The 14,866-nt window shown below is 40.6% G+C and overlaps 1 protein-coding gene across 4 annotated transcripts in view; it reads right to left on the bottom strand.

The window, feature by feature from the left end:
- Positions 1–14,866, bottom strand: part of gramd4a (GRAM domain containing 4a) — a 49,230-nt gene that overhangs the window by 33,077 nt on the left and 1,287 nt on the right. For 2 of the 4 annotated variants that reach the window (XM_084346164.1, XM_084346163.1), the window contains exon 2: positions 6,772–6,973. In XM_084346164.1, the coding sequence (XP_084202290.1) occupies positions 6,772–6,973 (202 nt within the window). Of the gene's footprint in view, positions 1–113; positions 507–6,089; positions 6,157–6,771; positions 6,974–14,866 lie in introns of those variants that run through there. The other 2 variants (XM_084346165.1, XM_084346167.1) reach the window with 2 other exon arrangements.

A 14,866-nucleotide genomic window follows, 5' to 3' on the forward strand; every position in this document is an offset into this window, starting at 1 on the left:
GACATGTTTGATTTAGAATAACGTGACAACAGAATACACACGAGAGAGAACAAGCATGGAAATTCCACATGATCAAAAACATACACACAGATTAGCATGGCACCATGACTCACGCTAACGTTTCCTCTCAGGTTTAAGTCCAGCTGGAGCGAGATAGGAGGAGGAAGGCAAAAAAGAGGAGAATCCCCTTCTTCAGGCTACAGCAACACTGATGACTCACACGCTTCTGACTAAGGGCTTTAACCCTGACACACACAACTAGCAACACAACATGTGTGTAGGTGGACAGCATGAATGACAACGATTGAGGGTTGCCGACTGTGTGAAAGAGGACAGAAACGAGGGACAAACTGTGAGGTAGAAAGAGGTGAGTGGGTGGCGGAGGGATAAAAAAAGGAAGCAGAGAGAGGAGAGGAAAAATGTCTGTGCTAGCGGGTGATGAGCACTGCATCGCTGCTCGACTACAGCGAGGGTCCTTTAAAAGACTCTGACACACACACATTGCAGCAGCTTCTCCCCGACAGCACCCAGCATGGTTTGTGTGTGCCTGCGTAGACACACCGCAATGTCTTTAGCTGAAGTGCTCTCTGCAAAAGCACTAACGCGAGACAGAGAGAGAGGAAGAAAGAGAGAGAAGGAGGGAGAGGGGGAAAAAAAGATAGCAAAGAACTGACATTGACCTGAAAAAAACATGCTTTGGGAGAGAGCCCAAAGCCTGACAAGATAGGCGGGTGGGGAGAATAGAGACACGGAGATAGAGAGGGTGTCCCTGAAAAAGAAGCACTTCAAAAGAAAACAAACGGGAGAAGGAGTGTGTGAGAATTAAATGGAGGCAAGAGGATGAAAGAGAAAGAAGTGGGAGAGGCAGAAAGACGAGGAGGACACGGAGGAGATGAAAGGAGCGAATGGTGGGAGTGAAAAGAAGTTCTGCTGCATTGCGAGCGCTCAGCCACACAACGCTCTTGGGTTTGGATTTTTTCAGCCGTTTGTTATTTTTCATAAGTCGAATTGCTACGTGTTTTGGTCTAAGGACGGGATGTAACGTGAGCACACCTTCATGTTGTGTAATGCAATCGTCAACTGTCAGTCTCAACCTCCTGGTTATCGAAAAGTAGGTCAAGCCCTGACGTCACCCCGGACGATTATCGGCTGATTAATTACTGTGTTCCCCCTCTCCCTCTCCCTCTGTCATGACTGTGGCTGTAGTGGACAGAGAAATCTCACTGTGTCCTGCAGTAAAAATCCATCATCATTTCCATGTTTTAAACATTATTGTCATCATTACAGAAGAAAAAAAACTGAGGAGATATGACCACAACATGTATGCAAACAAATGCAAAACAACATCTCATGGAGTTCATACAGCATCAATATTGCGATATAGAGCTACTGTACTTTGCTTCACACCCACTCTTAGCCTTTCAATCATTTAAGTGTTGGTTCTGCTAACGGTGCACATAAGGTCAGTGAGCATAACTGATTCTAAATGTAGCTCATCTTCAGAGGTGAACAGATACATATTTTCTGCAGCATACTGTATTACGAATCTACAACCCTGTTCCAAAGACACCATGTAAAACATAAATTAAACAGAATGTGATAATTTCCCAATCCTTATTGACAGTATATGTAATGTTTCACCCCATTAAACATTGACTTTTGTAAACATATACTTATTCTGAATTTGATGCCAGCACCACGTTTCAAACAAGTTGGGACAGGGGCAACAAAAGACTGGGAAACTTGTTGAATGCTCAAAAACACCTGCTAGGTAAACAGGTTCATTGGTGACAGTTGATTGTTACATGATTGGGTGTGAAAAGGGACGTCCTTGAAAGGCTCAGTTGTTCCTTAGCAAGGATGGGGTGAGGGTTGCCACTTTCTGAAATACATGACCCTATAAAGGATATTACTACGTGGGCTTGAGAATGCTTCATTAAGCTGTTGTCAGTAACAGTTTGTTTGCAAATGTAGCATTCTGTTTTATATTCATGCTTCAAACACAGCATCCCACAATTTTAGGAATCACACTTTAAATTGCAAATGAGCCACAATCCACAACTCTGTTTTTTTTCTGTAATTTAGCTGCACTGAGGTTAACTGCAATCAATCAGCCACAACAAAACAAAGAAACAAAACAAAAAAATAGATGCAAATTGTTAATACTGACAACATGTCCAGAGGACATCCAGATATTCATTGAGAGATATTATAATCACACAGTGATTGTTTCGTCTGGGTGAGCCCAAGGTTTTTGTTTCAAGACATTTGGTGTCCTGGAAGCTTTCAATGTCCCAGAAAAATGGAAGAAATTAAAATTCCAGTCAAATATTATCTGTTTATTGAGCTGAAAAACAATTCATGATGGCTGCCGAGGCAGTTCATCACCAACCCAAAGTGTCTGTATTTGAGGATCTCGGAATGAGATTCAACAACCAACAATCTGTCTCTCGACCATCACTCACTCCACCTTTATACAGTTCAAAATGTGCTTAAAGGAAATTGATTTCACTGGACATTACGACTGGCGAGGAGGGATGTCAGTTTCAGTTAATGTTGCTTTTGAAAAACCAATACCCATTAACCAGTAACTAACTAGTTAATTATTGAGGAAATACATAATATGACATGAAATTCAATTGAATCCAGCACTCAATTGACTAAGTGAGCTCTGGCAGATGTCAAGACAGCCTGGCCGGGGGCTGACATGGAGAGACTCCGAGCGAGGATTGAGATTGCTGGCTTTCTGTATGAAGATAGTGAAGATATCAATGCCACCTCTTTTCTTTGCATCTTGTTTAGAGATGTATTCTGTCTCATCTCTCTAACCTGCTGCTCACATTGCTCAGTTATCTGCTATACCTCTCACTTGATCCTTTTCTCACTCTTCGTCTCTCTATGCTCAGCCTCTTCAGGGACATTGTCCACAGGCTGTATGGCTGCCTCAGTACAGAACTGACACAGAATTGTCTGGTTTATCCTGGAGAGTAGCTCCAGGGATCTCAAATGCTTTTTGCATACTTGTTTTTTTTTTTCCCCATGTAGTGATAATGCCTGTGCTTTTTAAGCCTGCAGCTTTCTCTTGGGGAGTCTCAGAGTGGGATGGGAAATACAGAAGGTGTGATTTCAAGGCCTTGTTATGCTCATAAACACACATAACACAAGAGACCTTCTCCATGTTTGGCAGATTGTCGGTCGAGCAGGCTGGTGCTTGCACTTTTTGATCAGCCGTGTCCAATAATTAACAGAAAAGGGTTTTACACAATGGACACTGATATTTTCTTTTAGAAATGTGTCGCTGTAAAACCATTCAGACAAACAGAACATGACTATTGATTCAAAAAGGAGCATATTATGCTTTATTATTGTCAAATCATCAACAGTTTCATCGAGAAAACAAATCTAAAATGAACAAGCAGGGGTTATGATTAATCCTCTATTAATGGGAGAAAACAGATAATGGGGTTTTACTCTACTTGCCAGACCTCATATTACCTGAGCTGCCTGTTCTACTTTCACTTACTTCGTCCTCCACTGAAACCAAACACTCTCCTCCCTACCCAACCTGATTTCCTGTAAACCGGTGATTTCCTGACTTGTAAAATGATGTGCATAACAAAAAAGAGAGGTATGCGCACACCAGACCTCGACTTCCACCACACAACAAGAACAATAAAATCTGTACCACCGCAGTGATTTAAGCAGCAGGCTTCTCGGTAAAGAAAACCACAATCCTGTGTAAAGGTGCGATCCCCAGCTCTTCATACAGTAAGCTGGTAGATTTAAACCCACCTTTTTTTTATATGTATTCTGGAACAGCTACTACGTCAAATCCCTAAGAAAGAAAGACTGCGGGCACGACTTGAGTCTGCATTTCAATGGAGAGATTACTGTTCAGAATCATAATCCAAAGTGATTACAGTGGTGAACTGTTTTAGTATTTGTCTGCCATTATGGAATTGATCTTTAACCCCGACTATGAAACTGAAAAAGATAAAGAGACTTGATTCTAAATCCTAAAGATATGATGACAGGCTCAAGTACTCATGACCCAGTGATAATTCAGCACGGAGTGACATGCTGGAGAGCTTTAAGCACTGATATTTGGTTAAGTGGATTATATTATTTCAGATATCTGACGGTGTGACTTTAAGGGGCCTTCTATTTGAAAAGCAAATGCATCTAATCATAATGTAAACATATACAGCAAAAGAAATCTGTCTATGAAAGTTTAGTCACACAAGTTTTGGTAAGAATTTTCATTTTATATAATTATTTCAATAAAACCAATGAGGCTTGTAAAATTAGCATTAAGTTTTGAAGTGAGGATTTATTTTTAAAGCAACAGTACGTAACTTTTCTATCATTTTTTTATTTTTCCACAGCCCCACCACCCCCCCTTTTTTACTTGTTTCTGTAATTTCAGTGAGGATAGGGTCACAGCATTACATACATGTTTACTTCAACATACATGTTTTCAACACATGATGATGTAATGAGTTTTGTTTATAGTCAGCACCTACATTATGTCTGACAAATTGTTGCAGACCTGGGATTTGTATTTACGACAGTGGTGTTGCAGTCTGGGGGGCGCCAAATCACACAAAATGCCAATTTCTACATAATGTTGCTTTAACATAGGGTTGTCTGATACTACACATGCACACCAGGACTTTTACATATGATTATTATTTCAGTAAAATATTGTTTTGCATTACTTGGTGCATTGTCTTGGTTCCCACCGCATCATCTTACCCGTCTCAGTGTGCTTTCGATTAATGACACGATGACACTAAGTATGACAAACGCAGTGAAGAAAGCCACCTGAGCCAGCAGGAAACGTCGGGAGAGGCCAATGAGGTCGTATGCAGTCATCTGTGCAATGACTGAACACCATCTGCTTGGTGACATTTTACCTATTTAATATGGATGACACAGGCTAGTTTGTCAAAAAGTCTCAGTGCATGTGTGCTGCAGTCAGAGGGCAGACTCTGTCCTTCTTTAACAGATGAGGTAATGAAGGTGAGGTTTAGACCCAGGTCATGTGATCTGATCCTGGAGAGTGGAGACATATCATTGCAGTCTGGGTGGGCTGCAGCTTGCAAGCAGGGATCTATGAAGGGCAATAAGCAGGGATGATGAGACTTCCACCTAGCAGATATTAAATAGTTCTGTGGGAGAAAGTGCATGCTTCACGTATGAGTGTATGTGAGTGTGTGTGTGTGTGTGTGTGTGTGTGTGTGTGTGTGTGTGTGTGTGTGTGTCATGTGTGTGTCCCAGCAGGAATAAGATCTAGCATGGTCTATTTTGGGGCTTTGGAGTGTGACTCATCAGTGCCGTGATGTGGGCGATGCCTTCCCAGTGGGCTTGTGTTCACACAGGCAAACACCAATGCACATACAGACATGCAAACACCAGCTCACAGACATACTTGTGCACACAGGAGGGCACAAGTGCATACTTAGAAATATAGACACATGTTGGACGCACTAACAAGGGACCATATTGAGTAGATCATTTAAAAGAAATTGGCTCCAGAATTGATAAAAATCAGCCACGATTGAATATTGTTTTGCTCTCGAGGCCTGTTATGATCTAATGATGTATTTTGTCTCCGAGTACCTCTCATTCACCACAGGGCCTTGTGCAGCTTTCAATGGGATGTCATATCAGCTCTCTATTTGAGTAGAGACAAAAAGAGAAAAATGAAACAAGGACAGAGATCCCTGGGGCCTTCATTCAGGAAATGATACAATCAAGTGACTAATCCTGTCTTTATAAGCTGGGTATCTTTCTATCAATTCATGAGCGTGACGATGACGGCAATACTGGTGTTTTAGTCAGCGACGAGGAATGACAGAGAGCTGCAGATTTCATGAAATATGAACACAATCTAGCGTGGGAGGAAGAAACATCAGAAAACATGATCCGGTGAGTTATCTTCAGCCTGTCATCTCCTCTGCACTAGACATCTCAGAGTCTAATAATCAGAGGCTAAATTCCTGTCCTCCGGCCTCCTTTATCGCTTTAATCTTTTCTCTTCTTCTATTTTTCATTCCTTCCTGCTATCCAATATCTGTTCATCTCACCATTGCTTTCACCATTCCGGTTCTTGTCTGCTGCTGATTGCCATCTCGATTCTATGCCCTCCATCTGAAAATACTTATCTCTGCCATTTCCGCCATTTTTCTTGTCATGACAACCCCATCCTCCATCGCTCTCCCTTTCTCTACAGAGTATAACTGAAAACAAGTGGGATTAAATAAAACAACACAGCGTCATTTTTAGTGCACATCAGAAAGGCGCAACAGCAGCTAGCTACTGCACATCTCCCGCCTTCTGTTTTATGTGTTACACTGAGGTCAGAGCATCCTTTTCAGACAGAATAATTCATGAGTACATTGAAAAAACGTTGCCATGTGTGTACCTCCTAGCCAGTCAAGGCTGAATGCGTACAGTATATAAGGCAAAAACAAGATAACCATTTATTCAGTGAGATAAAGATGATACATACAGAGACAGAGGGATATTAAGAGGGAGACTGACTTTAAGAGAAACAGGAAGAAAAAGGAGAATGACATAATCCAGGCAAAGGGAAAGAAAAAAAGGGAACAAAAAGCAAAAGTAGCGACACAAAGTGAAAAAAATCACGTTCTGCTTCCTCTATTAAATGGGATCAACTGAAAATGTGGCCATAAATTAGAAAAAATCCACCTCAAACACACAGATAAACACGTATCCATTTACTGTATATGCATGGTGAGCACTCACAGGGTCTCTCAGGAGGTCCTCTGTGCCTCTGGGCTTCAGCTGCATGTCGTCGCTACATTCGTTGTCGGAGGCGGGTGGCGACTCGGCCAGATCCGGAAAGTCGTCTCTCGTCCTGGGGCCTCGGAAGCGGATCTTGTCCAGGCGCTTTAGCATGGTCAACACCGCGCACCTGGGCTTTACCTTAACATGGCGGACGGCAACCCTGTGGGAACACAAAACACAGAGATTATTGTTAGTATGGCTGTTTGAAAAATAACTTCCTTTAGATATTTTTTTCTTTTCTTCTGAACTTATTGAAACCTGATAAACAGAAATTTATTGGCATTCCTTCCCTTCGCCAAGTTGGACTTTCACATTTGATGAAGGTGACAAAATCCAGATATAGAGCATTGTACTGTAATGCATGTTGTAGCAAGCTGATAAAAGTTTTTGAGCAATTGAAGAGGGCCCAGGTCTCCAGGACCAATAACTTTGGATTAAAATTGCCAACAACAAAACATACAATCTCCCTTGTCATAAGCCCCAAGATATTTCTTTGGGTATTAAATTCAAACAGGACTATGCTAGTCTTTCAGTATTTCACCTCTGGAGAGATGGCCCTTGCATAAAACTGGGTTTTCTCTGTAGTAGTAGACATTAAATTTGGACATGACGGCACAAGATCAAAAATGATGGTATCACACTAGTCACTACAAGTGCTATCTTATTTTGAAATTCATCTTGAAGCTTGTACTCTAAGCACTGCAAACTCCCTTTTCACCCCAATCTTAAATTGCCAAAAACCTGCACATTTCTGCCCATAGCAATTCCAACTGAACTCTGACAAGGTTAGCACTTAATAAAGGTTAGTGCTTTGCTCTTCCCCTCAGCCTACACAGATAGATGAAACCAGTAACACTGTTACAAGCCTTGACAACCAAAACCTCTAAGTCCTCTGGCAAACAGTTGACAGCAGCAGATCTGCTGACCCCATTTGCCGATGTAATTTCCATAGTGGGAACAGTGGCAGTGGTTGTAAGGGGTTGTGAAAGGCTTAATGGTCATGTTTGGTATCAGGGGCCCAGATATAATGATGACAGATAGACAAGGGGGCTGGATGTGTCATCATACACAGAGTCACAGGAGTCAGGCTACTGCAGCGTTTTCTCAGCATTCAGCAGCAGCAGCAGTCTGATGCTGCAGTAAAATTAATCCCACTGATAGAAACAAATACAGACAGGATAAATGACCTCATTAATGCTCAACAAAAGTGAGCCAATGTGAGACAACTACAGGACAAATGTGCAATAGATCATGATTAGCATCGCACTGGGAGACACAACAGGTGCTTAACTGGTACTGGCAATGCATCTGCAGGCAAGCACTGATGATAGTCTCCTCGCTGACATCCACAAATGTCCCTGACCTATTAAAATCGGACTGCATCCATAGTGTTGACATTTTAGCAACCAACTCCATTAAGTCCTTTCTTAGATTGAGACATGCCAACTGAATGAAAGAACAGTAAGAATCCCCAGTCCAGGGGAATTCCTAGGGGATTCTGGTCCATAGTACTACTCTCTGAGGTCGTTCTGAATCGACCGAATGCTGTGTGTCAAAAAAATTGTCACAATAATCCGTCACTCTGTCCGTCAGCTGAGCACATACCCACAGATTGTGTAGTAAACATGGCTGGGTTGTTTTTGGACTTCTGTGGGCAGTGATTAAGTGTGGTTCTTATTGATGTAATCCTCAGAGACCACTTAATCTGCTTGACTGGAAGACTGGCTGTCACACTACAAGTATGGTTATCTGACTGATGAGCTCTCTGTTTCTATAAATAATTGGCTTACTAACAATCTGCATAGCTTGTTGCTGGGTTTATCTCTACTCTAATTTGCTTACTCATCTCATTTCTAAAAACTCATTAGGAGAATTCAGAATTTGATTCGATTTGAAGTGTTTTTTTTCTTCAGCACTGAATGCTATGCCATTGTTAGGGCAAAATATAAAGATCCTTTTGATCTGTTGAAAGAATTTAGATATTTTACAACAACAGTTTGACTTTATCCTGACCTTTGGTAGGTTAAGAATAGGCACGTTCAAATCATATTCACCAACAACAAAAGATAGAAAGTTTGTAATGAAGTTCAGCTTCTCAGATCTGGCCTGAGTAAACCCTCTTCCCAAACAAATCAATAAAGGATCCCTGAAGTAGGAAATTATTGCCTCTGTGAATTTTTTCACTGCACACATTAGACTGAGCCACAAACCACATAATGGGGGAAAGTCAAACATGCTCAGTAAGATCTAAGAAAGCGCTGATCTAACTGATAATGTCGGTACTTGGTATGCTGGGTGTTACAATAGGACAGTGACCCTAGAGAAAGATCAAAAGAGGTTTTTGGATGTCTTTATCAAGCTAAAATTAACCTTTTCTTATTGAATCCTGTTGGAAATGTGCCGACAGCCCTGAAAAGTCCACGCATGAAAACCAATTTGGTTGAACTCCATCAATTCTGCCAATAAGTGTGGTTAAAGATCCAACCAGAAGTCTTCAGGACACTTGCTTATGTATACCAACTGATTGAGGTGAAGTAAAATACAACCAAATATTGTGTTGTATGTATATTGTCTTACCCATTACTGTCATTATATACAATGCATGTCTAATCACTGTATGTAAACCTTTGACTGCAACTGTATTTTGATGTTAAATATGCTTCACTTACACAATTCCCTTTATCCTAAAACATTAAGGGCTTAGATCCTGGATTGTTACAGGGAGAACATCGATGAATGCAGGCACAAAACAAAATGTTTTAAAAAGGAGAAACAAACACACACACACGCAAATATTTCACATTCTGTTTGGCCATGTGGGAGCACATAAATAATGAAATAAAAACAAATAGTGCTGGTAGTGGTAGCAGTTCGCCCTTGTTAATAACTGGACAGTATTCACGCTTCATCTGTGCAAATACTAAATTTGAATTATCAAACAGAGCTGAGCAACCAACAGCTGATCCAACTCTGACGCAGTCATCACAAACTGACATCACTTGAGATGACGACCGAAAGGAAAAGACGCCTCGCTTTATCTAAAAATGTTAACTCCTTTCCCCGCATCTCTCTTACGTCTTTAGTTGAAGGGAATATGATTGAGATGTACCCACAGATAGACATTAAAGCAGCTTACGGTTTTTGTGCATGAACTTAAAACAAACACCTAATTTCCTCATGTCGGCAACCCACCCACATATGTACCTATAAGTGGCACACACAGGAGGTGACTGGTGGGTTTATCTTTCCTCGCTGAGGGGCGAGTGGAAACATGGTGATTGGCAGCTTAATAAACACTTCCCTCCTCTTGTCGAGACAGCTGTCACAATGAAACCTGTTCTCACAATAACCACCTGATTCCAGTTTATACTGCAAGTATATCACGCTACAGCTCTGTGAGCCTCCGGTCATCTCAACCTACCTGTGGTTAACTACTATAAATACAGCCAAAACAATAAAAAACTAAAAGAAAAAGGAGCCTTCATTTGTTTAAACTAAGCTTGTATTTGAGAGCACATTAGCTGTTCCCATGCTATTCCTTGCCTCCTTTCACTGCAGTGTTCGTCAGACAACCTCTCCTTTATTTATTTCCTTTTTTTGAGGATTGGTTCCTCCAGTCCAGAGGCAGTTTCTACAACAGCACCATCTTAAACAGGAGGATGAAAAGATGAAAAGAGGACAGGAGGAGGTGGAGGAGGAGGAGGAGTACAGGGCCTTAGCTCAAGGTCTGATCACTATGTGAATGTTACCGGGAACACACACAAACAGGCCTCATGATACAATGCTTAGTTATGTACAAACACTACATCCACCTTTACCTAATCTGAAGTCATGACTAACGGGAGAGGCTGCAGTCCTCAAACATAATAGAGCGGCAAAGATATGCACACACACATGCACATAAAACAAACTGACACACACAGGTGGATAGTGTTTGTTTTTTTCTGCATACATTAGGTAAGGGTGAGTAACTTTACAAGCCCCGTGTGTATTGGCTATACAAGTCTAATACATGGTGTGTTTGTGTGTGCGTGTATGCTCAGGCTTGTCTGGGTAATCTTCTGCTAATGACCCGTAGTAGCTAGAGGTTACTCTTGGTCACACAGGTCACATTCACTGTAAGAGCCAATCACGGTCATTCATGGCTAACAGGCAGTCTAATGCCCTTTGGCCTACATCAGCATCTCTCACTTTTGCAGCAGAATAAAATCATGTGAAGGAATCATCAAATCCTGCAAATGGAGTTTCTCTGTGTTCAACTGAAATGATTGACAGATCAACAGAAAATTCATCGGGACCTATTTTTGATAATCAATCAGTCGTTCATTATGTTAGGATGGTTCAAGCTTCTAAAATGAGGATGCCACTTACGTCATGTTTTATATGACTGTGCATTGACTTTATTTCTGTTTGGGTTTGGACAGGGAAATTACAGCATTTCCCTCCAATTTCTGATGTTTTATAAACCAGTCAATTAGTTTGTTGGTTGAGAAATAATGGGAAGATTGATAAAATATAGTTTGTGTTGGCTGCAGCCTTTGTTTGTACAATATGTAATACAAGATTGGCATTCAAACATTCATTTAAAATGTCCAATCTTGGTCAATCATGTTCAAGATACAAGATGTGAAATAATTTGGTTCAAACAGCTGGCCACAACTAGGGATTTGTTATCATCTATTCATCAAGCAATTATTTTCTAAAAATAATATGAATCCTTTGGTCAATAGTACATCAGCAAATAGCCTAATCAAAAGTTTCCATGGCCCCTTGCTTGGATCTCAACAGCCCATAACTCAAAAGATATTCAGTTTACTATCATAGACAACTAGAAAATAATCATATTTTAGAAGTATTTTTGCAAATCTTGCTTAAAAATAGTATTACTTCTAGTCCATCAACTCGACAGTTAATTGAATGATTGCTTTTTCTCTAGGTCTTAGCAACTTGCAAAGAAATCCTCATTCTAACAGAGCAGCCCTATGTATTCATCACACTACAAGACTGGAGGTATAGCATGCAACCTTTTTCAGATATCCATCCTCGTTGGTAACCATGATGCATTTTTTACGAGTGCCATTACAGTCATCACATTCTTTTATGTATAGCCTTTAGTGTACACTTATAAACCTTTGTGTTCTCAGCTGTACACAAACACATTCATCTTACTTTAATAACCAGTCAGGTGGCCTTACTATCACCCATGGCTATCTACATCCATAGGAGGATACTGGCACAGTATAGCCACGTGAGATGTGAGTAGCTCTTTCTACAATTACCCCCATATAGCCGTTGCCTATCAACCATGCGTGAAAGGGAAGGGGGGCAGTGGAAACAACCACATACTGTTGAGTACAACACAGCTAGAGCACTCACACAAGTAGGCCACTTTCTGTGCAAGTGTATTTTCTGGGACATTAGGCAGTGAGGTTTTGTTTTCTGAAAAACAGAAAGTTTGACGATAAGCACTCATTAGCTGGAAATGCCAGTGTCGTGTTTCCGCTTTCATGACTGATACAAACCTTGTTTCCTGTCTAGGTGCTCTAACTCAAATGTGTGCATAAAACCATGCAAGACCATCCTGTCATCATCATCCACGGTGTTTGGTTTCTGTAGAGACAAGGTTCAGTGCAGCAAGAGACTCACCTGTAGAGCTAATCTCAACTTGTGCAGGGTTTTATAAGACACTGGAGAGAAATGACCTTTAAAAACCTCATCTGCCAGCAATTACTTAAATGTTCCAATGAGAAGCTGTAACTTTTGTTCAGCTCACTTTCCTGCATTCATGAAGAGACTGGCAACAGATGCTTAGGAGAAAGCTACTGCCATGCTGAATAACTTTGTGTAATGAAACAAACTGTTGCAGGTGCCATTCTAACTTATACCCATTTCAAACTAGACAAAAAACCCACCAACAACCACTAACATCTGGCCTTTGTCAATATGGAAAAGAGTACAATTAGCATTCATTCCAAGGTGAAATGACACTGCAGAAGTCACAGGTATTCTGCTCCAGCTCTGACAGACAGTGAAGGAAACATGACATCCAGATGGATACGCAAATATTCACCCCTCTTCAAGAAGGACGCTATGACTTGCGTTGACTTTCTCACTCTTTTTATTGTCTTACCACGAGTTGACATATATGGCCTGAAAATTATATTACAGTATTTTAAGGCTATCTCTAGATACACAATACATGTGTTGATGTTCTTAAATCTCCATAAAAACACTTCATTAATGCTGGGACTGAGAGACAGAATCGGAAATTACAATTTTTTTAACCAAATACCCTCTCTGACTGGGTTCTCTCACAAGAAGAAGAGTTTTTTGATAAATCATCACGTAATGTGGATATAGTAACTAAGTGGGTAAAGACAAGTATTAGAACAAGTAGAACAGTCTGGCAAGTTCAGAAAATGAATGAAAACGATATCCAAAAGATTAGACACTCTATGTACTCATATCTCGATAATGACAATATATTTAAATTGCCCAGCTCTATATTTATCTTTTAATAAAACTCTGTCTATGCCCTCATTGTTGTGTCAATTTTTCAGATTTCCTTTAGAAATTTTAGTATTGTGACAACACTAGTAAGAATGGTATAAGAGGACTAAACAATAATGCTGTAATAGAAGCAACTACTGAATAACCACATTCTCATTAAGCTGAACCACAGTCTCAATCAGGATAAACATTGTTATTGTAAATGTTTTCATCAAGCCTCCCATTTTCATTTGCAGTCATCCCTGGGGATGGAGCGGGAGGAAGGGAGGAGGGAGGAGAGTGGAGATATGATGAACTTTAGATATTAGACACGTTCTAAGTAGTAAGGAGACAAGAATAAGGAAGAAATGCCAGGAAAAGGAAGAATGTTCAAGCTTTTATCCATCCAACTAATGCAACCCTCCCGGCAACGTGTAGTTGACTGAACAAAAATAAAAGTCAGTTATTATGGCATATGTTTTTCAAGCCAAACATCACGTGCACGTCATTTTGAACCATACAAGTCAGCTTGTATTTTCGACACGATAAGTCATGTGCACAGTCATTTATGTTGTTATTACCACCATTGATATTTAAATCAATACAAAAAAATTATATAATAATAAAATAATAATTTGTCCCTCTTCTCTTGTTACCCGCATTTCACCGTTGTTCTGAGGCACAGACAACAAAAGGTAACCAATTTCCAAGGGCTCTCTTTTAAAAATGTCAAACACACAAATCACAACGCTTCAACTTGCAATTATCTTGTGACGACAATAACAATGACCGACATTAAAGCATGCCTCCGTGGCGCACTCGGCGCTGGATTGAGAGGAGTTAACTGATATTAACAAACATGAGTGTTTTGAGAGGGATAATATCATATCAGTGGCCTCCTGCTTTAGAGCACAGCGAGACCACAGTTGGCGAGGTGACATTTACTCACACGCTGGGAGGAAAATTAGGCATGAGCTACAGGAGACGGTATGAAAATAGTTTGTTGTTGTTAGCCTCCAACCTCTGCCCTTGCCCTCAGTGCCTTCAACACATCATCCCTCCTACTCTGCTGCTATCATTTCACCACGCAGTTATATAAACCATGATACAAACGATCAATATTGGCCTGAATAACTGGTCAATCTGCCCTCTCTCTCAAATTGGATGGGCAAAGTTGAGTCAGGTCAAAGAGGAACCAAATATGAACTTCGTGGGAGAGGAACCAGGCGGGATCACTTCAGGGCAGAAAACAAATGCTCCTCTCCACTTACCCACTGATATGAATGGGAAATTAATCTTGGTTTGACAGCACCCTGGCTCCTCTCAAATCTTTGTTTACCAACAAGTAAAGCGGGTTAGTAACTTTGACAAAACTTAAAGGGGCACTATGTGGTTTTGGAGAAGAAATACAGATAGTCAGAATAGTGATGAGATAAAAATACAAACTCAAGAGTTATTTATCTTTTCCATAACTGAATAAACAAGCTGTTCAAAGGGGAAAATGAGATTGCCAGAACACTGTTTGAAGCTAGAAAGGTGGCAGAGTCCGCCACATATAAACAAA

This window comes from Pagrus pagrus, assembly GCF_965226575.1.
Source record: "Pagrus pagrus genome assembly, chromosome: 23".
Classification (NCBI taxonomy): domain Eukaryota; kingdom Metazoa; phylum Chordata; class Actinopteri; order Spariformes; family Sparidae; genus Pagrus; species Pagrus pagrus.